This window comes from Podarcis gaigeae (assembly GCF_964106915.1).
Source record: "Podarcis gaigeae genome assembly, chromosome: 7".
Taxonomy (NCBI): domain Eukaryota; kingdom Metazoa; phylum Chordata; class Lepidosauria; order Squamata; family Lacertidae; genus Podarcis; species Podarcis gaigeae.
In genome coordinates, this window is record NC_139683.1 from 45,522,002 (window position 1) to 45,549,810 (window position 27,809).

General features: G+C 41.0%; 2 protein-coding genes across 4 annotated transcripts in view; one reads left to right on the forward strand and one right to left on the reverse strand.

Annotated features, from left to right (window-relative positions):
• NPC1 (NPC intracellular cholesterol transporter 1) overlaps positions 1–7,034 on the forward strand; it is a 42,148-nt gene extending 35,114 nt beyond the window's left edge. The window contains exons 25-26 of one of the 2 annotated variants that reach the window (XM_083748734.1): positions 253–303; positions 6,146–7,034. In XM_083748734.1, the coding sequence (XP_083604860.1) occupies positions 253–303; positions 6,146–6,150 (56 nt within the window). In that variant the 3' untranslated portion in view covers positions 6,151–7,034. Of the gene's footprint in view, positions 1–252; positions 873–6,145 lie in introns of those variants that run through there. The other variant, XM_083748733.1, reaches the window with a different exon arrangement.
• On the reverse strand, positions 783–26,328 carry RMC1 (regulator of MON1-CCZ1). Of its 2 annotated transcripts, none has more exons than XM_083748735.1 (20): positions 25,414–26,328; positions 21,928–22,004; positions 19,830–19,914; positions 18,611–18,667; positions 16,692–16,778; positions 15,798–15,938; positions 14,730–14,833; positions 13,566–13,655; positions 13,344–13,449; positions 12,111–12,222; positions 10,986–11,030; positions 10,024–10,077; positions 9,526–9,654; positions 9,106–9,212; positions 7,758–7,877; positions 6,890–6,967; positions 5,448–5,552; positions 5,178–5,246; positions 2,430–2,655; positions 783–969 (listed from the first exon to the last, which is right to left on the reverse strand). In XM_083748735.1, the coding sequence occupies exons 1-20, from the start codon at positions 25,522–25,524 to the stop codon at positions 890–892; spliced, it is 1,983 nt and encodes a 660-aa protein (XP_083604861.1). In that variant the 5' UTR covers positions 25,525–26,328; the 3' UTR covers positions 783–889. The 2 variants fall into 2 exon arrangements, with proteins under 2 accessions (XP_083604861.1, XP_083604862.1); XM_083748736.1 differs by lacking the exon at positions 25,414–26,328 and adding an exon at positions 24,728–24,873.
• Between the last annotated feature and the right edge of the window lie 1,481 nt (positions 26,329–27,809).

Below are 27,809 nucleotides of genomic sequence, written 5' to 3' on the forward strand. Positions count from 1 at the left end.
AATGTGATGTCTTGAATTGGTTTGTTTATGCTCATAGTTTGTAGGATATGACTCCACAGCATGAAGGCAGGAGTCAAAACTGGTGGGGTAAATGCAGAAGTCTCTGCCTGCAAGGACAGCTCTCATCCCATCTGAGAACACCTTCACTCAAAGGAAAATAATTATTTCAAGCAAACTGATTTTGGGATACTACTTCTGTCTCTGCAGAACCAACCACTATCAAACTGGTAACTCTCTCCTTTTCTTTCACAGGACCCTCAGTAAATAAAGCTAAAGCACGTGCAGCACAAGAGAGAAACAGAGGTACAGAGAGAGAGAGACTCTTATTCTTCTAGCCATTTTAAACAAAGTGGTCAGTGGACTCGTTGAATTCTACCTGAAGCCCTTTTCACCATAAGTTTCAGCAAGTTTCTATGACTACTGTCGCACAACTACAAACCACTATTACTGGACAGATTAGAGATCTACCCAAGTAGATGACCAGTAGTTCTGAACAACTTGGACTCAGGAAGTACTGCATATTTCAGTTACAGTGTTACTAAAATTGGAAGGATCATAAATTATTATTATTTAATACATTCTAGTTTTTATTCTGGTGAAAGTGTTTCACACAATGAATTTGCATTCCTGATGAAATCTAAAGTGACATGTATGAGAGTAAATTGCTGACCCACTGACACTACTTTTTAAATGCAAGTCAATGCAATTTGTGGCTCTATTTTTAGGAGAGACAAATGAGCCATTAGTGGAAAAATAATATTTTAATAATTTGCCAAAGGGTCTGTGTGTATATATACTTTATTATAAAATAGGATTTTTTGTAGGTCAAAAGTATCAGTACATAAAATGCAATAAATTAAGTTTATACATTTCGTATAGCTTTTCTACTTCAGAAAGCAGTAGGCTTCATTAGTGCTTGGTCTCCAAAAACCTGTTTAAAAAACACAACATGCTCTTCACAGTGCTCTCCTGTAAAACAAACAAAAAAGACTATGTGGAATTAAATCTGAAATACATTCCCAGTACTTTATTTAATTTGAATGCAGTTCCTGAGGATTTCTAGACTGGTCACACCAGCTGTCAGACAGGATCACTGGTCCAGCTCAATGACACATAGTACATTAAAAAAAATGCACTGAAACTGTACCAAGAGTTGATGAACTGGAAGTAGTTTAAATAATATGTACTGCTGTTGTATGCTAAGTTACTACTATGACAAAACTGGATTCTCAGCACAATCAAAATAACATGCCACTTCAGCCAGAACTAGAATAGTTTCTCTACCCTCCTCTTGTCCAAACTTCAGCACAATTGTCCATGATACTTTCTTGGCAATATCTGTCACAATATGAAATTACATTCAGACTAGCCGATTCCCATAAGCCTTGTATTGCCGCAAACACTGGGACATAATCAAATTGAGGGGAAGGAGGCATTTCTATGTTCTTTATCACTGTTATGCTTAAACCCTGCTACTAAGAAATCCACACCATGGTATACATGAAAGAAGGCCTTTCATGATTTGAGTGTGGAGGACTTTCAAGGTAAAAATGGTGATATATGCATGCATCTAGGCACCTATACTCTTCCCCCGGCCAAGGGAAGTATTTAGTTAAGTCATATTCAGAGTATCTCCTTTAAAATAAAGAAACAAGTTAGCCACAATTAAATCAAATGGGGTTGATGTTGAGTATAATGTAATCAGATGCCAAACAGCTACAGCGAAATAAGTCCTCCTTCCACTTGCACTCTTATGGAGCGGTGGGTGTCACTCTGACTAAAAGTGAATTCCTAAAACCCAAAACATAGCAGCAGGCTTCCCACAACCACTACCCATCTATTAAATGGTCTTTACTACAGTTGTCATTTTCCACATTCTACGAGAATCTGTCAAATCAGTATTCAAAATGTAGACACAGTGCCTTTAATTGCAGAAATGATATTTTAAGAGCAAAACAGTACCATTTGTGGTGGGTTATCTTTATTTGAACTCTGTAAATCAGTTCTTTAAACTTCTTAAAAAGCTAGTGTGTTCTAAAAATGTATAGACAGCTTACGGCAGGTTGTGTATATACCTCAACTGTTCAGTTATCTTAATAAATTTGTACGAATATTCACTAAAATGTGGCCAAGCTCCATTTAAATGGCTTAGCCAAGTCCCTAAATTCACTCTATAAACCACAGCGGTTTTTCCAATTTTCTCTTAAGCGGGTTCACTGAAAATATTTACCAGTAAAGCAGATTTGGAACCAACGTTGGTTGTAAGTGGCCAAAAGTACAAGAACAGATTGCTGAACCTTGAGTCTATCCCAGCTTACTAAGATTTACAAGACACAATCTTGTTTAATAAACTTTTCTATAAAAAGATAAAGGCTGGCTGGGATTATCTTGACACACTTCCCTCCCCGCTTTGCAAATGGACACTTTACCTGGAGTGAAGCTAGGGTTTCCACGCAATCGCTGATTTCTCTGCTCAAAGAACCTGAATATGGTATAGAATAGCATCTCATCTTCCGTCTGCTTTGCTGCATCAAGAAACTTTCGAGCAGAAATACTATCATGGCCTCCAATACCTCTGATGAATCTCAAGGCAGCCAGTACCTGATGTTTAGACAACAAAACTTCCACTATTTCATCATTTGCAGTAGAAAGTCTCTGAAAGCAAAGTGACTACAATTAGTGCCTGCTGAACTAATGAAAGCCCTAAATCCAACACACGAGGGGAATGATCTTGCCACTTATTATGGTGGACGATTAAATGTTCAGATTGGGCCGTTCCTCTTGCAAGACACTCAGGCAGAAGCAAAGAATTGTGGGAGGTAGACCCGTTTCTCCTCAGTTTTTTTCCCTCCTGCCTAGGACTGAGCAGGTTGGCTCTCCCAGCTCTCAATGTTTTGTTGACTGCTAGTCAGCTGAGCCCTCTTTAACTACTTTATTTGTTATTCTTAGTTACTTAGTAATCTTCCTCTTCCTTAGTTGTTTATTAGCAACTTTGCCTGTCTTTGTTACTGTTTGGTGTCAGTCCTTTTTATGTGTCCTCTGCTGAGGTAAAAAGAAAAAAGCACCATTGTCTCCCTGCTAAACATGTTTCCCTATTCTATGTTCAGTGTTTTACTTCTATTTTTTCATTAATTTCTTAATTTTGATCTTTTTTCCTTGTTGCTGGCTGTTGCTAGCGGTTGAGTTGCCTTTTCCTTCAACTTTTTTGCGTCACAGGCTGCCTCCTGCAGTGACTGTGCGCTGCTTCCCTAACAGCCGCTCTGCGCCTTACTCTCAGCGTCCTTTTGGACCCTTTATTCAGCGCATCAGCTTTTCTTCAAGAATCGCTGCTTCTGCAAAGAAAGGGACAAAGAAAATAAGCTTCCAACTCCTTTTTCTCCTGTCCGCTGCAGCGGTGCAAAGGGCTGTTGCGACATGTTTTGCCTGCAATAATAACGGAATCAGCAGTCTGCTTCAGTGGCTCAATTTCCTCCCACTAAATTTTGATGGCGTCCTTATGAATCTCTGCAAGGCTTGGGTGCCTCTCCACATAAAAAAAGTGAAATAAAAGTTGAAGCAACTAAACCTAGCAGGGTCCTCTAATACTTTTCAGTCACTCAAATCACTCTTTCCGTGTTAGGGGCCATCATTCCCCCCACAGTGGTATTGGTAAGGTCTACCCCTGTAAACAAACCTCCTTCAGAACAATCCATGACTCATCCACCCAGCCCTGGCTCAGTTATCTAGTGAAGTTTTACTGCCACCTGCTGGCAATACTAATAATGACATAGCCAAGTCCTGTGATTCTGAGCCTGAATTTCAGGGTTTTGCTGATGCCCAATTAGGGTCTAATGAGCAAAGTTCATTGCCACCAATGGGTCAAGGTTTATCAGAAGTTTTGAATCTGAACTTGCCTGCTTCTTTAATTGATCAGTTGAAGGATGCCCTTCTTGCCTCCTTATCATCAGACCGTAAGCATGACTGCCTTATCGATGGCTAAACACTTCTGTATTTTCCACAAAGACGAGGTTGTGCTTCGCACTGATCCCACTTTTGTACCAAAAGTACTTTCAAGATTTCATATTCAACAGGAGTTGGTGCTTCAAATGTTTTGTCCTAATCCGCAGTATCTATAAGAAAAGGCTTGGGCATTCTTTGGATGTGCAGTGGGCTTTGAAGATCTATATCCATCGTACAAAGAACATTAGAACTACAGGTGTCTTGTTTGTGTCTTTTCATACTTCATCTCTGGGAAAGAAAGTTTCTTCTGCCACATTATCCAGATGGCTGCGTGCTTGCATACTGTCGGCTTATGAGTCTCTTAAGTTACCTTCTTCATCACATATATTTCCACGCTCTACCAGTTCCAGTTCAGCCTCTATGTCGGCGGTCTTTGCTGCCAATGCTTCCCTACTGGATATCTGCAAAGTAGCTACTTTGCATTGGCCAATACTTTCACGAGGCATTACAGGCTAGATCTTTTAGCCTCAAGTGATGCAGCCTTTGGCTGCACAGTTCTTCATCAGGTTCTATAGTCAGCTCAGCTGCAGTTGGGTCCTGCCCAGTTGGGAATTGATGTGGTATAACACTTCATCGTCCACCATAATAAATAGGATGATTGGTCTTACCTGAATAGCAAATTTATTAGGTGGACAATGAAGTATTCAGAACCATCCCTATGTGGGTCTGCAATTGAGTCATTTTCATGAGCAAGGTTTATTACCGTATTCATTATATGACATAATTTATTATATGCTTGAGTTTTGTCATGGAGGGTTTGTTTTCTTGACATGCAGGTTTTTCCCCCATGCTGCTGTACATTACTTTCTTTTCTTTACTTTACTTTCACATGTTAGGCAGGGAGAGGTAGGCCTTGTGTTTAATTTAGTTTTAGATTTTTGTCGTGATGCTCCTGCTTGGCAAGTCGGAAAAACTGAGGGGAAAATGGTCTACCTCCCACAATTCTTTTCTCCTGTCTGAGTCTCATGCAAAGGGAACAGCCCAATCTGAATACTTCATCATCCACCTAATAAATCTACTGTTCAGGTAAGATAAATCATCCTTTCTATACTCTGGACACGAAGATTATATCTTTACCTTACTTACAACCTCTGATCATTTATACTTGTTCATGATTACTTGTTGGTATATAAGCAGACAAGGAAATCACATGTTAAAAGTTTTCTCTGTGTACTTACCTTTAACATATCCAAGGAGAGCTGATGTGCTGGAGGGTAAATGCTCTCTAACGACAGTAACAAGCAGGCCTGAAACAGGAAGTTCAACAGTGTCTTAATACTTCACAATTATATGTTAAAACCTAAAAGTAGCATGGTTGGAAATAGTGTGAGTCAGAGTCCAGATTCCTGTTATGAAGATACACCTACAAAGTCTGGTGAAAGGGCAGCATAGAATTAAGCAAGAAGCAATGAAAGCCGTATGGTGAAGGACGAAAACAACTAACTTACCAGAGGTTTTGAATCACTGAGAACATGATATTGCAGGAACTGGTGAAGCATATAGAATAGGTTGTGCTGAACAAGGGTTTTGATAACCAGTTCATATAGATAATGCTAAAGGAGGCAAGGAAAAAGACTGCTTGAACCAGTAGTAACTAGGCAAGTATTTAACTACTACATTATCACCTTAGTTCTAGGGGGTGAAACACAAGAAAAGTTAACTGAAAAAGGGCAAACAGTCTTATACATGCAGGGTGTTGTTGTTTTTTAAAAATACTACAATTTTCTGAATTCAATACTAGAACTTAGTAGAGCTAAAGGCTACTAGTGTGTATAGCAGAGATGGGGAATCTGTGGCCTTCCAGATGCAAACGCCCATCATCCCCGGCCATGCTGATGGGAGTCTGAGTCCAATCACATGAAGAGGGCCACAGGTTCCCCTTGCCCTGCTCTGAACTCTTCAGATAGGTTAGTAAGCTCTTTGGCTGCAGCTTGTCCTACTTCAACCTCTTGGCCAGCTGGCCAGTGAGAAGAAGGCAGCAGGAACAGATATGAAGTCTGAACAGAGCAAGGTTGATCCCTTCTCTACCTCTGGATCTTTCTTCAACTTGAGCTAAATTCTTTTCAACTCCATACTTTCTCTGCTGGGAAGGGGTTTACTGGGTTTAAGAATACTCAAACAGATTTTTCTTTTTTCTCTTCTGGAGGTTGAAAGGGAATTGAGACAATTTCTCATGAGCCTGCCCTGTTGATAGTTCCCTAGCATTTGTGGCCTTTGGAGCAGGAAGACTGGACAAGCAAACGGAGGTTCAAGTGCCTGGATGGAAGGAGCTGTAGCTGAAAGCAACTTGAAACTCAATACTACCTTTAAGACTAAACCAGCCTACCTAACACTATTGGGTGAGCAGAGCTCTCCATTTGAAGGAGGGTAATGCAGGTGGTGGCAAACAACTGGACTTTCTCCAACTGTATGGGTGCATGTATCTTCACACGTGAACTAGAAACCTTACACTGAAAGATGCCAACACAAGGGCTCAAAATTAGCACACTTACAAAGGCTCATTTCCAATCCTGAATATTTGACTAAGCAAACACTCCAGCGTTTCAGAAGGAAAAAATGTGTACAATTGTAGCTTTGATCCCAACACATCATTACTAGCCCAAACTCTTCATAATGCTATTTGTCATATTTATACTTAGTTGATATCTATAAGTTGCTCTGTCACCTCAAATCACCTCTAAAACTTCATATATCGTTACATGCAAACTAATGCAATGGTTCTGTAAAAGAAGGTGGAATGTCTGTATAAGGGGAATGAGCACATTTTAATTTTACTTAATAAATAAACAGCTTTAATATTTCAAAAATTGGTAACTAGTGTGCAGTCTAAAAATTGTTAACCGGGATAGTGAATCATAATCTTATATAACAAGACATTTTAAGTTTTTACCTGAACAGCTATCTGGAATTGGTTGAGTGAGCGAATATACTCCATTAGGACAGCTATAGTGAACTTGTGAGGTGCTTCCTAAACAGGAAAAGGAGAATTTACTAAAGGAGATGCTTCAACTCCAAAAAAGAATCTGTTTAACTCATGAGTCAATTTTTTAGTTTGTGGACTCATTTCTACCTTTGAGAAAGTGTCACAAAATGTCTGCCAAGGGGGAATGTGTCCTATTCATGACCATCAGTCACAAAACACTCATTACAGAAGTCAAACTGGTGAGCCTAGAAGGTAAGTAACTTGCCCAAGAGGCAGTACAACAAGGCATAAGTGGGGACTGAGCCCCAGAAAATAAACTCTCTCTGTCAACCAACTTCTTCTCTCTCACCCCACCTGCAGCCATAGTCCTTGCTTCCGCCTTTCTTCCCATGGCCTCCATCGCCTCAGTTTTTGTCCTTGTACCCACAGCACACAGGTACAGAAGTCCTCTGCTCTTCAGCCAGTGAAAAGGTTGGCTATCATTTTAGGAATGATGTGGGCATGGGTAGTAAAAGCTCAATGAGAAATAACAAGCAGCCAGAGGAGGAGCACTACACACTAGGGAGACCACCTATCAGATAAAAAAATGTATCTGGTGCAATGTAGAGAAGACAGCATGTGGCAGGGGGACATGGTAACGACCCCCAGGTTTAAAGTGTCTGATTGACAGCTATTCAGACTTTCTTCCTGCTTCAGAGAGACTGACAAATTACCTTCTGTTTACCACAGCAGTATTAGTTACTGTCAGCTGTGACTAATACTTCCCTCCCTTTGAACTAACATATGAAGACCTATGAAGCTAAATCAGCATGCTGCTGTGTCTATATCAACAAACCTTTTTTTCAGTAAAGACAGACAAAACATGTGTATACATGTCTGACTGATCAATAACTGCCTGGGTACGAACTGGCCGTTTGGGAGGTGGATTGCTTCTGCTCTGCCCAGTTTCTAGTGCCTGAAAAATACCAGAAAATATTTTGAGATGTAACATATATTGAAGGACTGATAACACTTACTAATTTTATACCTTGACACCTAGATACATTGGGTTGTATTTGACAAAGCCATACTCGTGTAGACCCACTGAAGTTACTGAATTTAAGTAACGTTTATTAATCAGTCTACTCAAAAGTGACTTAGTCAGCTACCACGCCTTACTTGGCACAGTAATAGATTCCAATGACTAACCGATATCCATGTTTATGTCTCATGTGCCTCTTCCAAGAGTGGTCTGGAGGGTGGCAACATGAGAACGGGCCTTTTCTGCAGTGGCTCCTAGTCTGTGGAATGCTTTCCCCCAGGGGGGCTCACCTGGCACCTTCATCATGTATCTTTAGGCACCAAGTGAAAATGTTTCTCTATAACAGAGCTTTTGGCTGATTAAACCATCTATGGCCTTTAAATGTGTTTGTGGGAGGGGGGTTATTGGTTTTTTGTTTCAAAATGAGAACACAAAGGACATATTTTTATGTAGCAAACTGTCCTGTGATATTCAAAGAAAGGAAGGTATACAAAATAAGTAAGATCAGGATTAAACCAGAACTATAACTTTAATCAAAATGGCAATGCCTTCAAATACGTAAGAATATAAGAGACTGCTGGATCAGACCGATGGCTGCCCTGCTCTCGCAGTGGCCACCAGATGCCCATGGGAAGCCCGTAAGCAGGAGCTGAGCACAAGAGCACTTTCCCCTCCTGCAGATTCCAACAACAGGTACTCAGAAGCATACTGTCTCCAACTGTGGAGGCAGAGCATAGTCATTATGGGTAACAGCCAATGATAGCCTTATCCTCCATGAATTTGTCTAATCTTCTTTTAAAGCCATCCAAGTTGGTGGCCATCACTGCCTCCTATGGGAGTATGTTCCAAAGCCTAACTATGCACTGCCTGGAAAAGTACGTTGTTTTAACTGTCCTGAATCTTCCAACATTCAGCTTCACATATTTAGTGGACTTTGGTGTGGAATTATTTTCCCCCACAAATTAAAAATTAACTAGTTCCTTTTTTTAGGGGTTGCAGTGATCATATTTGAGCTTTAGTTGTGTGTGTATTAGAGAAGCTATTTTTCATTGTGCAAGGAATTACAGATTTGAACACTGTCAAATCAGTGATCAAAGATTACTGCTAATCAGAAACAGTATACACAAGGCACGTGGCAAAGAAAATGATGTTCATAACTTGCCATATTGTAAGTCTGCTCTGCTTCCAAGTATTTCTTATATTCATGATTGAGTTTGTCAAAAACGGTAGCAACCACACTCAATGATCCTCCGTCTGGCTCACTTAACACTGCAACAAAAAATACACACAATGAAATTAGCAACAAGGAACACTGGCATATTAAATTCTGCAAATACCTCTGAAAATTAGTATCTGTATTTATGCATCGCTCCGAACCACATTTCATACTACAATAAACTAGCTAGTAGTCACCATAATATAGTTACTCTTAAATCTTCTTATGCTAACTAGAGGCCAGATAACTAATACCTTAGGTACTTAATATGGGAATGGCATAGTGTGCAAGAGAGTGCTTTTAGAATTAACTTCTTACAAAGTTTTTCAAAAGAACAGCTCCTGGAAACTGGAAGCAAAATCTTACTCTGAGAACACACAGCAAGAATAACCATCTTGCAATCTTTTCTCTGAAGAAGAAAGTCCATTAGTTTTCCTTTGTCTGGTAAGAGATTTACTATGGGCTCCAGTTTCACTTGCAGATTCCAGAGGTAACCTGGAAAAAAATGAACAACCAATAGCAAATCCTTTTTCAAAACTTACAACGGTAATATGAACCACTTTCAAGCCAGACTTTACATATAGCATCTTTGTCCTTATATAATGCTTGTACAAACAAACTCCAACATCAGACTAAAACATTCCCTTACAACCACATTATGATACTATACTACATTAGAAGTTACCGATTCATAACTAGTTCTTCATTGAGTCAGATATTCCACCAACCCACTTAAGTGTGGTTTTTTAATATCTTAAATATGAGGATAGATCATACTTGGTTGTGCGTGTTTTTTTAAAAAAGATAGCGTTGTAATTACACAAACTGATGAAAACAGAAGAGCTCTGACAGCTTCAGACATACCTTCGCTCGCACTGATGATAATATCAGGCTGAAAGACAATCCAGGATGAAGAATCTAAATGTTAAACAAAACTCCACAGAAGTGTATTGGCCATAGAGTCTCTATAAGGTCTCAGGGGTCTACAAAGTCACTTCGTGGCACCTCTTAAATGCTGCCAAAATTACTATTACTATTAGGATTGCTATTTGTTAAAAGTGGGGGGAAATGAGAACACCATCCATGAGAGAATGACTAACAAAATCTGAAACACAGTATGTATGGTTAGGCTGACATATATGAAGAGAGGGTAGACAACTAGATAATATCTTCATTGAGAAATGGAGTCATTTCATAATGTACTTGAATAATAAGGTACAGAAGAAAGTAAACCCATTTGTGCTACTCTGAATTTTGTGACATTAATTTGTTATGCTTGTGTATTTGTGTGTGTGTGTGTGTGTGTGTGTGTGTGTGTGTATTTTCCTGGACGCTCAGCTCTAGATATCCCATTACTCTATTTTTATTCTATTTTCTTTGGCATATGTTATTATATTTGGTTATGTTTTATTAGAAATAAATATATGATAAAGAGGGGGGCAAAAACAAAGTCACTTTATGAGCTGGATCCAAACAGTTATGTGGCTAACTTAATATACAAAAGGGAGATGTGCAAGCTTAATCCTGGCACCCCAGCCACCCTCCAAGCCTTATCACATGATAAAGTTCTTGCTTCATAAGGCTGGGGAAATAAGACTGAGCACACTTAACTGGGCATAAACCCAACTGAATGCCCAAGCACAGGACTGTGCTGCATGCCAAATAGTGCTATTCTATACTCTTCAAAGATTCAATGCATATTTCTATTGCAATATTTTTTTCAATTCTGCTCCCTCCAGATATAAAAAGCAACATGTTTATCACACAAGAGAGAGAAAAGATCTGGGGTTCAGTTTCAGAACAAAACACAAACTCTTGAAGGATACAGAGTTTACAGGGAACTGGGAACTGACTGGTTACAGAAGCTGGACCTGCACATGGAGAAAGAGATTGTATCAATTACTCATGATCCTGAAGAGATTAATTTGTTTTGATGAAGATTCACCGTAGAAATCTATTCCATATCAATATACCTTGAGGAGTTAAGGCTATGGTCTATGAATTTGCTTATTAGCATTTACTGATGAATCAGCTATAGTACTAAATCCTTTATAGCCAAACCAGGGGTTGACTATTTCTTGCACAGGGTCCCCAATACCTTCCCTCAAGGGATTTTTTTTTTTAAGAACTATAGGCATATTTAGAGTTCTGGGTGGAATCTGGAGACACTGCCCATGAATTTATGTTAAGGAGCAGCACCACTCCTCATCTCCTGTGTACCATGTTGTGACCCAAATGTCAGAACTGAGCCTGCAGAGGCAGAGCTTGCATAAGGGCAGAAACAGACACCCAGATGACACAGGATGGAGGTGGTTATTTGCCAGGTGGTTTAAAGCTCCCAAGAACTGGTCTTCACACTTCCCCTTGATATTTCGGCTACACTCACTGTGGATGGAGGGGCACATGGTGGGGGAGTGACCGACAGGGGGCTTCTCAGTACATTTTCATACAGCTCACTCAAATTTCCATCCATCCTTGTATAAGGATCAGGAAGCAAAAACTCTAGCCAACTTCAGAGAGCCAGTCTTCATTTTCCAAATCCCGTTCAAATTGACAGCTGAACATGAAATTTTCACAGTGTTTCACATGGAGCTGAAGTCTACTCTGGTATAGAGACACAGGCTGCTTAAAAGCTACAATCATGGGGGGGGGGGGCAAACACAAGAAGGGAAAGCTTCTGAGCAAGGTCAATCCTGGCCAGGGGACCTGCTAGCTCTCTCCAGGCAATGACAGCCAATGGCTGCCTAGAGATGATACTGTTTCTTCCTGTGAACAAGATATCTGAAACATTTAGCAGAAGTTAAACAGTATTATTCCTTAGTTATTAAATAAAATGGAAACCCAAGTGATAGATGCACAGTCAAATGTTACATTTTCCAGTATCTCTTTCTTTAGATCTCTCTACCAACTAGATTTCCAAGCTAGTTAAACAGAAAACAAAAGACCCCTACCTGCCACAGGAATCTGATAGGGTTGTATAGATCGAGCTGGAAGTACAAGCTGGTGAAGGGTAACTGTGCCATCAGATTCTCCTTTGAGTCTGATATCAAATATAATAGAGGTCTAAAATTGACAAAAAGAAATAAGTTCCCTTGTGATGCACATCAAAAGTAGTTATACCTATATGGAAAAGTGCAAAAAAGGTTGAGTAGCCTTGTCAGACTTCTGATATGAGGTGTGGAGGACCTTCAAGGGCCAACTGCTAACAGACAGTGGGACCAAAGCCAAATCTCACATACAGCCCATTTACAATCAGACCACATGAACATATTTAGATGCATGCCAGAATTACAACTTGTCCATTTAACCACCCTAGCAAAATCACTCGCAGTGCTGCCAGGAACCAACTGTCTTTTGCCTAAACTCCCATGTGAAGTTATACTCGTAATAGGTCAACATGCATACAATCTCATTCACCAATTCCCCCCAAGCACTGAGCACAGCTATTTCGCATGCAGGCTGCCTTTTGCCTCTCCTTTTCCCACTCCTCTTGTTCGCTTGGTTTTACAGGACTTCTCCCCAGTTTCATCACACCACAATATGGAGTTATTGAATTACTTCTCTTCCGTCCTCCTCCATCCTTCTACGGTATGATAACTAATTACACACATTGGTTTTTAAAATACTCCACTAATGACACATGGTAGTGGGCTTTGTTCCTAGCCTATCAACAGCCATCGAGCACTGGAGTAGCAAAGACAGGGCGGAGCCTCTGGAACAGCGGAAGTTCTGTTGTGCTAGTGGAATTCTTTTTGCACATGAAGGTATCTAGATCTCACCAAAGTGCTATTGGGGGCTATTAGCCATAATGGCTATGCTCTGCCTTCACAGTTGGAGGCAGTAATGCTTTTGAACACCAGTTCCTGGAAAGCACAGGAGGGCTGAGGGCTGGGTGCTCTTGTGCTTGAAGCCTGTTTGCTGCTTTCTCACAGGCATCTGGTTGGCCACTGTCAGAACAGGATGCTGGACTAGAAGGACCATGGCCTTGATCCAGCAGGCTCTTTCACAGTGTTCTTAAAAGATTTGTCATCCCCTACACAGCTACAACTTTCACATAACTTTAGTCTTGTATATAATGAACGATCTTAACAATCTGAAGCACAAGCAGGCAAAGGAAGAAAAAATGGAAGGTTTCAGCTGTTAATGTTTAACATCAGAAATAAAACCACAGGAAAAAGTAGTACCTCAGTATCCTGATGATGAACTACCACCAAGTTGTCCACAACATTTAGTGCAAACTTGCCAGTCCTGTATAACTTCAATATATGCAACTTCTTGCAGGAGCCTTCTCTGTGGTAGATTTAAGCATGGAGAGACAGAGAGCGTATTATCATCAAGAGCATTGATTTTATTATTATTATTCTTTAAGCTTAACAATCAAAATTATAAATAACAGACAAACTTGCCTTGGTAAGTGATAAAGAACTACTTCAGCTCCTGTGCTGTTGGATGTCCGTGAGTGGTGTCTCAAGTACAGAACATAAAGTTGCCCATATCTAAGGAGATAAAATTATTCCATTTTGTATGAACTCATGAGTAAATTTTAAAGTAAAGGGTATGGATGGATTTCTAAGGACTCTCTTGACAGCCATTATAATTTACAATACTGCACTGTGGGTTAAACCACAGAACCTAGGACTTGCCGATCAGAACGTCAGCGGTTTTAATCCCTGCGACAGGGTGAGCTCCCGTTGCTTGGTCCCTGCTCCTGCCAACCTTGCAGTTCGAAAGCACGTCAAAGTGCAAGTAGATAAATAGGTACCGCTCCAGCGGGAAGGTAAACGGCATTTCCGTGCGCTGCTCTGGTTCGCCAGAAGCGGCTTAGTCATGCTGGCCACATGACCCGGAAGCTGTACGCCGGCTCCCTCAGCCAATAAAGCTAGATGAGCGCCACAACCCCAGAGTCGGTCATGACTGGACCTAATGGTCAGGGGCCGCTTTACCTTTACCATTATATTGATAATGCTTCTAAATAAAGTGGAATCCATCACAGTAGAATCATTATTTCCTTAGGGGAAGTCCTTGCACTGAAATTAATACAGAATTAAATTTTTAAAAGGTGCCAATTCATGGAACTAAGGATAGGTACAACTTCAAAGTTGCACAGAAAGAACCAGTATTTTTCAAGTTGAAAGGAAAGGGGAATTGAAAGATTCTGGGCTGAAAAGATGAAATGCATTCTTGTAGTAACCAAATAAAGAGAGTACAGTAAATATAGGGAAGATTGGGCCAAGGTCTTTGCTTGCCTCAGGCAGTTCCTTTTAGGGGGGAAAATCAATTTTAAAGTGTTCAAGAGGGGACTCTTGAATTCAAAACAAACTAGGCTTCAGTAACCTGCTCTGCTGTGTACATTTTAAGTTTCTTCTTTCCTTTGCTCACTGAAATACGTGGGCTTAGAAAGTGACTGTTATCTGTAGCTATTTCACATCCTCTCTTAGGAAACAGAACTGTAGAGCAAACCAACTGCTTAGTAAGAAAGAAAGAAAAGGAAGAGATATTAATGGCAACATGTCCACATTTTATGACATAAATCTAAAGGGAGGGGGAAAAACCCCAACGATAATACTTACATTGTAGCCATAGCAATATCTCTTTCAGAAAGACTGAGTTTGGACGCCTTTGGAGCTGCAGGTAATTCGATTTCAAACTTGGACAGCTTTGACATAGTTCCACCCTAGAAGAAAGCATGTTGAAAATGTTGCATATAATTCTAATTCTATGTGGTTCCTCTTATGGTTTGCATAAAAATTATCCCAGCCCACAATATTTTCTCTCAGAAACTTGAGCGTGTCCAGTACCAAGCAGTAAAATGAAGTTTTAAACTTGCAATTCTAAATTTGCAACTTAATATTATACTCGTTGATTTTAATGATCCACAAAAATAGGTTTATGATTGAGTGAACTGTTCATTAAATAACCTATCCGAGGCATCCATTTCGCTACTTAATATTCCAGCATTAACTATTAAGTAAGCTAGCACAAACTGAAGCTAGAAAATGTCCAAGGTACTTTGTCATCTAAAAATATTCTGCTGGCACTGAATCTGTCCACCCCCCACCCACCTTACAGTTTTTTCTCAAAATTAATTTGCAGCTGTGACCTGCACTACTAAATCAACTTACAAAAACCTCATCTTTGGGGAAAAGGAAATTAAGTCATGGGGTTAAAACAAAAGTTATACATTATGACTGACTTCTGACATGTTTTACTGGAGACCTTTCCTTTGAAATCTTGACAACATAAAAAAAAATCTACAGGTCAAAGCAGGTGCTGAATAGAAGGTGTGTTTTTCATAAATTCTGGGGACAGATGGTAGATAAATGAAAAGAAGTAGAGAGTCGTTGCAGCTCCATGATGCTTCCAAGTTCCAACACACACACACACACCCCACACACCCTCCACACAAAACTGTCTTCCAGATAAACCATTTGCTGACCAGAGCATACAAACAGCACCTCCAAGTGCCATATAAAACATAGCCAAGCTTAAAGCCAAAGGAGTAGGAAAGGTGTGTATATTTGGGAGCAAATGAAAGGCAAGGGAATGTAATGCAACGCAGCATAGTTTTAAAAAGCTCTCTGAGCAGCTAATTAAAGCAATGTGGATGATAACACTGGACACTTGACTACTACTATTACCTTAAAATAGAACGGCTGTAGAACATTTCCAAGAACTGTGGTAGACAGAAGAATTACGGAACTCTCAGGACAGTACATGTACCAGTTTACGTTGATATTTTGACTCTTCAAAAGTTTTAAACTTCGCTTCTCTGGTAACACCTGAAGACACAAACAAATTCCAGTATATTTCCAAAAATGAAATATATTTTACAGTTGCTAATCCAAAGAAATATTTAAATTTGCTCTAGGTGGGCAGACAGCATGTGCAGAATCTGGTTCTCAAAACTTCTGAGTTGTATAGTAGTAGTAGTAGTAGTAGTAGTAGTAGTAGTAGTAGTAGTAATAATAATAATAATTTATTTATACCCCAGCCACTCTGGGTAGCTTCCAACTGAATATTAAAAACACAATATACAGCATAAAACATTAAAAACTTCCCTAAACAGGACCACCTTCAGATGTCAGGTGTGTATCAAAGTGGAATCAGGTAACACTGATTCTTCAAGCAGCTGCACTGGCTCCCTATATGCTACTGAGGCCAATTAGAGGTACTGACATTATGATATAAAGCCCTGACACAAATACTTTAAGGAGAGCCTCTCCCAACATCCATCACCTCAAGTCTTACGATCTGGAGGGGAGGCCCTTCCTGTGGTCCCACTAACTGCTTAGAATTGGGAGCACTGCTGATAGATCTTTCCTGCAGTATTGTATTAGAATATTCATTTCCTTCTTCACCAATATGGGATTACTTAAGTGTGGAAAGGAAAATTTAAATTTCAAAAGCCAAACACAAAATTACAGGATTTAGCTCATCTGGCACTGAAATATCACCTGGCCTTTAAAACAGAGCAAATATGGCAGAACAACGTAACATACTTTAAAAAAAAGAAACCAGATTGTTTTTATTACCTGATAAAATTCAATTCCCTGATCTGTTATGAAGACGATTTCTGCAGAGCCTGTCCAGCAGAATCCTAAAATGTTGGCATTCTTGGTCTTTAACAGCAAACAACATTCAGTTGAAATAGGCATACAAGTTCATTTAAGGCAGAATTATCATGGGTCTCCTGTTCTAGTTTACATGTTTCAGTTCCAGCAGTAAATCTAGAAAGGAGTCCCCCGAGCTGAAGAGTGTCACAAGTGCTTTGATGTGTAAGTAAAGCTTCCAAGCAAATATGAATCCTCATTGACAATATTTTATCATATACATCCTGCATGTTTGTCACGATGAAAATACAAGAATTATATTATCACATACCCTTGTCAAGCATGCTAAAGCTTAGTTTATAATAAAGAAATATGAAACTAAACTTAGAATCTCATCCTATGCATGCATACTCAGAGCAAATTCTACTAAGTTCATTGCAACATTAAGCTTTCAAATGCAATTGAAATATTCAGTGAAGATTTGTAGCAGTTATACTGTAAAACAGGACATCTGATAACATGGCTATCTCATCACCCTCTCACGAAAAAATGCAAATTGTATCTGTTATTTGTATCTGTAACTATCTGTGTTAGATGCTACTCATAATGCTCCATTCTAAGTGACTAGAAGCATGGTGAAAAATGGACAAAGCAAAATTAATCTGAATTAATTCTAATCCCCTGAGTTGTCAGGGGACTGAAATACTCTGCATCGGTTACTAGGTTTAAGAAATATAAAAAATAACGGTAGAATGTTTGTTGCATGCTATTCACACTGCCCACTAAGGATCACACAAGAAGCAATAGGCTTAAACTACAAAAGATTGACTGGAGCATTAGAAAACACCTACAAGCAGTCTTGAGGTTTTCAGGAAAAGTTGGTCAGCCATGTGTCAGAGAAACCAGAATCAAAGAATAGTCTGTCTTATGACACAACTTGTGTACTTTTGCAGAAAGGTGAGGAAATTCATCAACAACACCACCAACAACAGAAAGCTGCTGTATTGGACTCTTTCACAATGACTCTAAAAGCTGCTTCACATAATTAGAATTTATCACATGGATGTAGGTTCTATGAAATAAAATTGCATGTACACAAGCACAATTCAGACTACCCTCTCCATGCATTCAAGAACACGTGATGAAGAGACATGGGACAGCATGAGCTAGCATAGCGGTTTGCGCAGAATTAGTGGTTTCCTGAATCCACTCAAGCAGGTAAATTACAAAACTGGATTTTGGAGAAATATGGGAAGAACTGATTAATATCACTATGAACATCAGCACAGTGAGCTTTTTCAAGATAGGATAACTGAAATTTTATCACGTGCTGCCACTGAATGAATGTTTCAGAGCAGATTGCAAGACTACTAAATGGGAAGAGAAACTGCACTTCAAGGATAGATTATCTGCACTGCAATCTCATGAAGTGGCTGAGTACTTTTCAAAATTGATTAGAAGCAAGAGAGGTTCCTAAAAAAGCAGCAGGGCTCTGCCTCTTGAAAGAGGACTGTTCATTATATATGCTTGGGACTTTTTTGTTACTTTCTACTGCTTGTTCAAGAACGGATTTGGAGATTTTAATACTTCGAACTATGAAATCTGATCCACTTAAATGAACAAGCTTTCTCCTCCTCACCTCCCAATGTTCATCATTGTAAAATGAGAGCTACTGGCTAAACCTTGCTGATGGTCAACATTATTTTTAAAGGCAAGAATACTGGTGATGGTGGGCAACTAGAACCTAAAGCATTCTGAAGAACTACAATAGCAGCATAAAAGTGAGATGACTCCATTCTGCATTTTGAAACTTTTTTTATGAACCAGCAAACTGAAGGTTAATGGAGGTAACAATATTTTAAAGATTTAACTTAGTTAACTTAGTATTTGTTTAAACGTACCTTGCATTCTTGAGTATATTCTATCTGTGGGAAGTCTGGAATGAAGTTCAGAAAGTCCTGGAACAACAAGAAAAGCAGCAATTAAGAAACATGTAGGCTGAAACCACACAGTGTTTGGTACATCTAAGCTCACTGATTTTAATTGGCTTAGCCAGGGGTCAGCAAACTTTTTCAGCAGGGGGCCAGTCCACTGTCCCTCAGACCTTGTGGGGGGCCAGACTATATTTTGGGGGAAAAAACCTATGAACAAATTCCTATGCCCCACAAATAACCCAGAGGTGCATTTTAAATAAAACGACACATTCTACTCATGTAAAAACATGCTGATTCCCGGACCGTCCATGGGTTGGATTTAGAAGGCAATTGGCCGGATCTGGCCCCTGGGCCTTAGTTTGCCTACCCATGGCTTAGGCACACCTAACTGCATAGAGTAAGACTATTAATATACTTGAATCTCCTTTGTAAATTAAGACAGACATCTAAGAGCTTCTTTTCTGTTTTAATATCCTACTTTCCACCTAAATGCTCCCTAAACTTTAATTGGCCATGGAATGCAATACTGTTCAAGACATTGCAGAAATGTAAAGGAGAAAATTATTTACAGACAAATGTAATGGTGAGTCATAATACTGTCATAATTCAGATCCCAAGCTCTTGCCTCCAGAGCTGCAGTTGCACTCAGGGTAAGCTAATAGTAAATATATTAAAAGGAAAAAAAGGGGGGGAAACCCTGCAGAGAACCCATTACAACACATCAGCCACCAAGGACAAAAGAAATGGCTATAAACACTCCCACGTGCCCCAGACAGAGGTTTAAATAGAATAAAGAAATAAAACCCAAGAGGCTCAATTCAATCAAGTTTCTTTAATCTTCCTTTCCCTAATTACAGTGGTACCTCGGTTTAAGAAAGATTTGGTTTACAAACTCAGCAAAACCAGAAATAGTGTCTTGGTTTGAGAACTTTACCTCGGTCTAAGAACAGAATCCGAATGGTGGAAGGGCACTGATGGTGGAAGGCCTCATTAGGGAAAGTGCACCTTGGTTTAAGAACGGTTTTGGTTTAAGAACGAACTTCCAGAATGGATTAAGTTTGTAAACCGAGCTACCACTGTACCACTAAGCCACAGTGACTGTATTAACATTATCAGCTATTCGATTAGTCTAGATTTCATTGTGCTTGACTATCTGGGTTATTTTTTAAAACTTGCAGTTTCTTACCACATTCTTTGATGTTCTCTGGACAGCCAATATCTTGTTGCCCAAGGAAAATTTGATGCACTTCACTTCCCCTTTGTCTTCCATTCTATAAAACAATAAATTGTCAGAATAGATAATTTATGGCCATTTTACACAGCAAAGCTATATACATTTTTCAGAAGCACTGGGCATGCATGCAGTGGGCACTGCTCCTAGTTATGCCAGGAGGCCAAAAATCAAAGCACAAAATAGATAATTGAATATTAGCAAAATGCCTGTGATTATGGCAGGTTGGAAAGCATGTATGTCTGTGCTGAGGGAGGTCCTCTATACTACCAAGGTCCCAATACACATACACTGGCCTCCCTGCCGCCACAAATTCCTTGTTAATCATAGCTGTCAAGCTTTCCTTTTTTTGCGGGAAATTTCCTTATTCCCGCGCCATTTCCCGTTGCTATCCTGGATTGTTAAGATATCCCATAGACTGTCCCCAGGACAGGTGAGGCTGCTGATCCCTTATTTTTGAGGCTGCTGATCCCTTATTTTCAAATCTGAAAGTTGACAGCTATGTTGTTAATGAGTGCTGGATTTGCTCAGTATTATGGATAAAATGTATTATTTTTATTAATTAAATTTATATTGAGCCCGGCCTTGGCTGGGGAGGGCGGGGTATAAATAAAATTATTATTATTATTATTATTATTATTATTATTATTATTATTATTATTATATTGCCCTTCATCTGCGGATCACCGGGCAGTTGACAATATGAAAACAGAAAAATATATACTATAGTAACAAACAAAAACAATAACCCCCACCCACACTAGCTGACCCTTCTATCGTGTCTCCCACAGTGATTTATTTTTCTTAAAGGAACGAATGGCAAGAGAAAGTAAAGGGACGCTCTTAAGGAAACCATCAGGAAAGGAGTTAAAACCAAGTCCTGCCCCTGTTCACCCTGGGGTCTGAGGGAGGAAAAAACCAAGACATCTGCTATATTGAAACAAATAGCATTCTTTATTCAGAGGGACTTTTGGAGGATGCTTCTTTGTTTAAGTTTTGAACAAAGTTTATTAACAAACAAAAATAATTTGAATTTGTTCAGTCTTAAGACCAAAAGGCAAGGACCTCCTGCCCCCTGTATACTGCAAGCCGATCACTGAGACTGCTTTCTGGAAGGCAAAGCACCATCCCTAAATTTCAGAAACCAGATTTAATCTGTTTAATTTCAGGAGCTCTTCACACTATGAATGTGGTGCTAATATTTATATTTCTGATGTTTTAATCTATGTTTTAAATGCTGTATTTTTATGTTTTATAAACCACTTTGAGACATATACTTAAATAAATGGCCAGATTATGTCTCACCTCAATTGTAGAAGCTTAAGACTGCTTATCTGGTCCTATAATTCAAAGGAACTGCTGAGAAGTGAGCCAGCCAGAATGACAAAGATAACGAACCCACAGCTTTATGCAATGATGATTCCAAATATGCCACAATCTAAAAGCAGTCAGCCAGAGTAGGCTGTATACATTTCTTTAAAAGTTGTAGGTCTTGTGTATTAAATGAAACACAAGTGGCCTTAACTAGTCACACAAATCAGCATTTTCAAAGAAGCATTCAGTTTTCTCTTACAACAAAAAAATTGTGTTTTGTATCAAGGTAGAATCTTAGACAGGGACAGGGGTGGCGCTGTGCTCTAAACCACAGAGCCTAGGACTTGCCGATCAGAAGGTCGGCGGTTTGAATCCCCGCGACGGGGTGAGCTCCCATTGCTCGGTCCCTGCTCCTGCCCACCTAGCAGTTTGAAAGCATGTCAAAGTGCAAGTAGATAAATAGGTACCACTCCGGTGGGAAGGTAAATGGCGTTTCCGTGCACTGCTCTGGTTCGCCAGAAGCAGCTTAGTCATGCTGGCCACTTGACCCGGAAGCTGTACGCCGGCTCCCTCGGCCAATAAAGCGAGATGAGCGCCGCAACCCCAGAGTCGGTCACAACTGGACCTAATGGTCAGGGGTCCCTTTACCTTTACCTTAGAATCTTAGACACTGCAACTAAAGCCCAACTCCAGGCTATCAAGAGATTAAGCAGCATACTCTGTTTTAGAGCACACTTACCTGAATGAGATGGGATTGCGGTCTTCCAAGCCTTTAACTACGACTCCAGTAGCTCCGCCAGATCGAACAGCAAAAACCTAAGTAATTAAAAAGTTAATATCCGGATTTAGGTTCATTTTAGTACAGGGTTCTTAACTCACTGTGGTCAGTGACTGAAATCAATCTATTCATTCATTCATTCATGGTTCTTAACCTGTGGTTCATGGATGGGCTTCACAGAGTCAATAAACCAGGAGCAAAAAAAAAAAAAAAAAAAAAAAGGTGCAAGTTTGATGCAAAAGTTTGTTTATGTTTATGTGCATTTTTCTGAGGAGGGGGTCAATAGCTTTCATCAGATTCTCAAAGGGAACCATGACGCTAACAAGGTAAGAACCACTGCTCTAGAAACTTTCAAAGTAAGATAAACATCAGATTTTCTAAGATAAACTGTATACAGTAAGATTAACATCAGTGGTACCTCGGGTTAAGAACTTAATTCATTCTGGAGGTCCATTCTTAACCTGAAACTGTTCTTAACCTGAAGCACTATTTTAGCTAATGGGGCCTCCCACCACCGCCACACGATTTCTGTTCTCATCCTGAAGCAAAGTTCTTAACCCAAGGTACTATTTCTGGGTTAGCGGAGTCTGTTAGCGGAGTCTGTGACCACTGTATCCCTTTCTAATTATGAATGTAGTTTAATTTAATGCATTACTCATTTAAAAGACTGGTTTAACCCTTTTATTTAAAATATAAAGGATGAGTTCTCTTATTTTCTCTAAATGCCAACAGTTGCAGTTCCTTCTTGGCCACTTGCATGCTGCTCATGGGTCCTCCCCAGCTAGGGCAATTTGAGGCTTGTTTCCAATGACTTCTCCCTACTGATAAATACTAGGTTAGAATATGTCAGTTGCATAATTCATTCTCAGATACCACTCCCAAAGATTGCGCAGAAGCTGCAGCTCAACTATTGGTGGCCTTGGGCAAGTGGTGGCATATAAATTTGTACAAGCTGCCAATGAGCTTATGAACCCAAAACAAGGAGCTCACTGGCAGTCAGAAGTCACATACATCTCAGAGATCACATCTCCTCAAATACACTTATCTGCCTGCTAAGAGAAGGCTCTGCTCCAAGTTCCTGTTCAGGTAACGCTGGCTGGAATGAGGGGCAGTGCGCTTTCAGTAGCTGCTCATGTTTCGCAGCTTCCTTTGCTACATTAAGGGAATTACCCAAGTGCTTTAGCTAGTGAGGACAAGGAAATGGGCTGGCAAGAGTGAAAGTAGAAACTGTTTTCTACCGTTATTTTGTTTGTACTTATTTGATCTGGGATGTATTTTATGCCTGGGCACATTTAGAAAGGCAGGATAGAGATGGTTTAAACAAACAATATGCTTATTGGAAAAGTTCACTGATAATCAGACTGTGCACACACAAAAAAGTCACAACTTCCATAACCATGAACAGCTAAAAAGGGTGCTTCTGAGATTGTGAAAATTCGTGTCAAATGTTCTTCTAGTTCAACAACTGCAGGCACACACACACTCAAATGTGCATTGCAACAGTTCGCACGTGGGAGAAAATGGTTTTTTGATTGTTTAGTCCAATTACCAGCACAAGGATGTTTAAACAGACCAAAGAGATGTCAAAGCTACAGTGTGGCAAACACAGGCTTTGATGTCAAATTTCAGATTCCCAGTTGTCTTTAAGACCAAGCTCACATGAAGCCCGTTCAAGAAACTTAAGCAATCACATGGAGAATCTGTAACAAAGAGATCACATGAAAGCACCCACTAATTAAATTAGTGTTTCAGACATGCGATTGTCACTAGAAGTTGTATTTTTCAAGAAAAATATTGCAAATTATATCAGTTTTGGCTCTTGCATTAAGAAAAGGGATAGAATGTTCTGTCATGAGTTATTTATGGCACCTTTAAAAAACTGATTCAAGAAAAAACTATCTCTGCTAGCAAATTGAAGTGCTGAAGGTAAACTCATGGTAGGTGCAGAGATTGTGAAATGGACACCCAATTTGGCCTTCACCTTTCTGCCCATAGCATGATTTGTGTTCTATTAGTAAACTGAAGCAAACTGTCTATATGATGCAACAATGTGGACATCCCTACCAGGCAAAGCAAGTACTAATTCCAGAGAGCCAGAAGAACGCCCAAAAAAGCCAATGCTCAGAACAGAGAGGGAACTGAACATTTAACATTTTTGTAGAACCGAAAGCATCAGTAAGGGCAGTTTCCCCGCAACCTAAGACACAATGAGCTGCACCTGAACTTCCCCTTCTTTGCAACTATTAAAAGAAGTTCCTTGTTTCACCTGCTCATTTTACAGATACAAACATTTCACAATAGGCAGTGCTGCCCAACATCCACCCTTCTTACTGGTTATATTACTTCAAACAAATTGCAGGAAAGAAAAGCAGCCATCCTACAACCAAGTTGGAGAACCCTGCTGCAGCTCCAACAGCTGTGGGACAAAATTCTCACACAAGGCCTGCCTACAGCACTAAATCTCTTTCACTGAGAAGCCTCTGAATCATAATAATTATCAGGGCTGTTTTCATGACTGAGTTGATAATTTGTGTGTTACTGAATAGATTTTTATGGACTCATAACTTTTTTCCTCTGTATATATTTGCTATTCTTTTTATTTAGTTGTTCCTCACTCCGGGATTAAACTATGTGATGATGACCAGGCTATAAATATACACCATCATCAGTATTTACAGAAGCCACCCATTCCAGTACATCTGGATTCTAGCAGTGGCTTTCAACAGCTGAATCCGGATTTGCAAGTGGATGGTACACACACCCTTCTAAGATGGTCCACAAAGCACCATTCTTTCCAAGGCAGGCAAAGAGAGATTCATGTGGTATTTTTTTTAAAAAAAGACCACAGGCTTCCTGCGCATTTAAACAGGTTTTTCCTCAAATTTCGCTTAGCGCGGTTTTCCCTCTCATCCCTGCATTAAAAACAGTGGCGTAGCGTGGGTTGTCAGCACCCGGGGCAAGGCAAGTAATTTGCAGCCCCTAACCCGTGGATTTGCGCCCCCTAACCCCCAGATGTTGCGCCCGGTGCGGCCGCCCCCCCCCCCACACCCACGCTACGCCACTGATTAAAAATCCAACCTGCGAAGCAACTGTTGAGAGATACAGAAGAGCCCCCCCCATTATATTGAGTCGCCCCAGGGGAAAACAAGGCACGAAGATGGGCCCCCACTGAGGGGGGGAAGAGAGTGGCAAGAGAAGCTCTGGAGCTATAGACTGCAGCTGGGGGTTTTGTTTTTGAAGGGCGGGTCGGCCTGGGAAAGTTGGGAAGCTCCTGCCTTTGCTGTATTTATTATGATGATGAGGCGCCTGCTATCCCAGGGGTGGCGCCGCCAGCGAGCGCGTGACCGGCCGGTTCCACGGGGGCAGGCGCGGGGGGGGGGAAGGGAACGAGCTGCCCGGCGGATTCCGCCCCTTCCCTCGGCCCTGAGCCCCACCCTACCCCCTCACCTGCTTATTGGCCTCGTCGAAGAAGACGCAGTTGACGGGGCTCGCCTTCTCGAAGTGCACGGGCCGCGCGCACAGCGCCAAGTAGTAGTCCTCGCTGGCGGCCGTCGCCATGGCAGCGGGAGAAGAGCCCCTCGGCGCCAAGCAACCGCCTCTCCCGCTTCGGGCCTTCCCGCGCCGCTTCCTCTCACTGTGCCCCCTCAAACCCGCTTCCCACACAACAAGCCGGTTCGTGGTGGATGCGGCTCTTCCTCCTCCTCCTCCTCCTCCTCTGGGCGGCCGCACAAGCGCTTCCCGGTTAGGCGGCTCTTGCGCATGACGAGGGAGCTGCCGGCGGCCCTTAAAGGCGCCGCAGGACGACACCGCTATAGGCCGCTTGAATGACTGGAAATGTCGCTCCGCAATTCCCACCGGCAGAAAGGGAGAAGGGTGGGGGGTGGGGGAAAAAAAGAAAAAGAAAATTATTGCTGTTGTTTATTAAATTTGTACGCCGCCCTCTACCAGCAGGTCTCAGAACGGTAGCAAAATAAATTCACAGTATAGAAACAAAAAATACACGATGAAAATAAAAGCGAAGACCACCCAGCAGAGCATCTGATCAGATCGGGCCGGCATTGTCGCTTCTCCCGGTGGGCCAGGCGGCCTCTGAGGCGACGATCTGCAACCGGCCTTTAGACGTCTTGCCACCCAGAGGTTGGGCGATCTGGGCTTCTGCTGGTGTCCAGCTGAGGGGTCGTCACAGCAGGAGCACCAGCAGCGTCATATGCCTTAAGGTCGCCACCTGTCCCTTATAATAAGCGACGGTCCTTTATTCCAAGGGGAAATGCTGCTATTCCTCCTCCTCCTCCGCTGAGACGAACGCTGAGCTCCTCCCTCCCGTCTCCGCCGTTGCCTCCCTCCTGCGTGTCGCGTTCTCTGTCTCTGTCTCTTTTTTTTCCTCTCTCCTTTCCCTACCCATTCCCTGTTACACTAAATCCAGGGAAGCGGGGGATACTAGGATGCGGCGGCGGCGGCGGCGGCTGCTGCTGCTGCTGCTGCCTGGGTCCTCGTTGCTTTTACGTGCTTCCCTGACCCTGTTCTTTTATAGAGAGGGTAGGGTGGATATTGCAAATCTATTCTTTGGGTACGAAGGAAACCCCCCCCCCAGACTATTTAAAGTGCTTTAAATGTGTACAGTAGATGAGGACTCAAAATTCCCTTGCAAGAAACTGTCCCAGTCCTAAATTCACTTTCAGCTTTGAAAATAAGTCCCAATTAAGTTCAGTTGAATTTACTTTCAAATAGAGAGGATGGAAGCCTTAAAATGGTTGTTGCTTTTATTTATTTGTTTAAACTGATGCAAAATATTGTATAAAGGACAGGTCCAAAAAGAAAGCACACATGATAACCCTAGTGGTTAGATGAACTTATCTATGATGCATGTGTGTGAATGTGCCTGGCATTAGCAGCCACATGGAAAAGGATGCTGGAGGCAAAGCTCTCTGAGGAAGAGAAACAGAATTTGTTGCTATATTCACCTTTTTTTAAATCTGGTTTCTACATTTACCATTCTTCTGACAAGCAGAAAATCAGCAGGTGGGGAGGATGTGAGTCATTGAAATTAATGTGCATTGCGAACTTAGATCCGTAAATTTCATTTGGTCTCCTCTTTACAAGTATGACCAGCACTGGAAACAACCCATTGCAATGGATTGCTTTAAAGTCATTTCTGCATCCGCTAAATTTTTACACACCCACCCCAATTCCCCCCTCCCAACTTGCCCCATATTTTGCCCAGCCAAAGGTGGCAACCCTAATGTCAGTGCATGCTAAAATGTCAAGGAGTAGTCCCCAAAGGCATGTTTGAGTTAAAAGTGGGTCCTGGGTCTGTTGATACTGGCAGCTGGCAGCTTTCCAGGGTTGTGGGCATTCCCAGGCCTACCTGGAGATGCCAGGGATTGAACCCAGGACCTTCTGTGTTGCAAATGTACTGAGCTACAGCCCCAATTTAGCAAACAAACATTTGCTGCAATTCTGTACATGCTTACTTGGCACCAAGTTCCATTGAATCTAGTGGGCAGTGCTTCTAATGTACAGGATTACATAAATCCTAGAAATTTGTCTAAACTTCAAAAGTCAATTTAACTAATAGCTATCATAATTTCTTGACCCCACAGATTTCATAATTGCATATTGTGTGACCAAGTGTCCAAATCTTGCTATCATTAGGCAATGAGGTAATAGGACCTGCAAGCTCTGCACTAAGTTGCCTGCTACTTTCAGATGCCGAGGAGCAAGGTGGGTCATTGCCTTAGTTAAAGGACGATGCAGCTGCCCATCAGGTCAGCTTCTGGACAGAGAATAGAAGATGCACACCATCTTGCACATCTCTTCTGCCAACAAAATGCCACAGAATAGAC

Bases quoted from the DNA above. Each gene is read 5' to 3' on its own strand.
- RMC1 (XM_083748735.1), bottom strand. From the start codon at position 25,524: ATGGCGACGGCCGCCAGCGAGGACTACTACTTGGCGCTGTGCGCGCGG. The intron at 9,655-10,023 runs GTATGTCTGAAG...ATTTTTTTCCAG, and splicing joins TATCATCAGTGCGAGCGAAG to GTTACCTCTGGAATCTGCAA. The intron at 5,247-5,447 runs GTAAGTTAGTTG...TTCCTGTTTCAG, and splicing joins TCAGTGATTCAAAACCTCTG to GCCTGCTTGTTACTGTCGTT.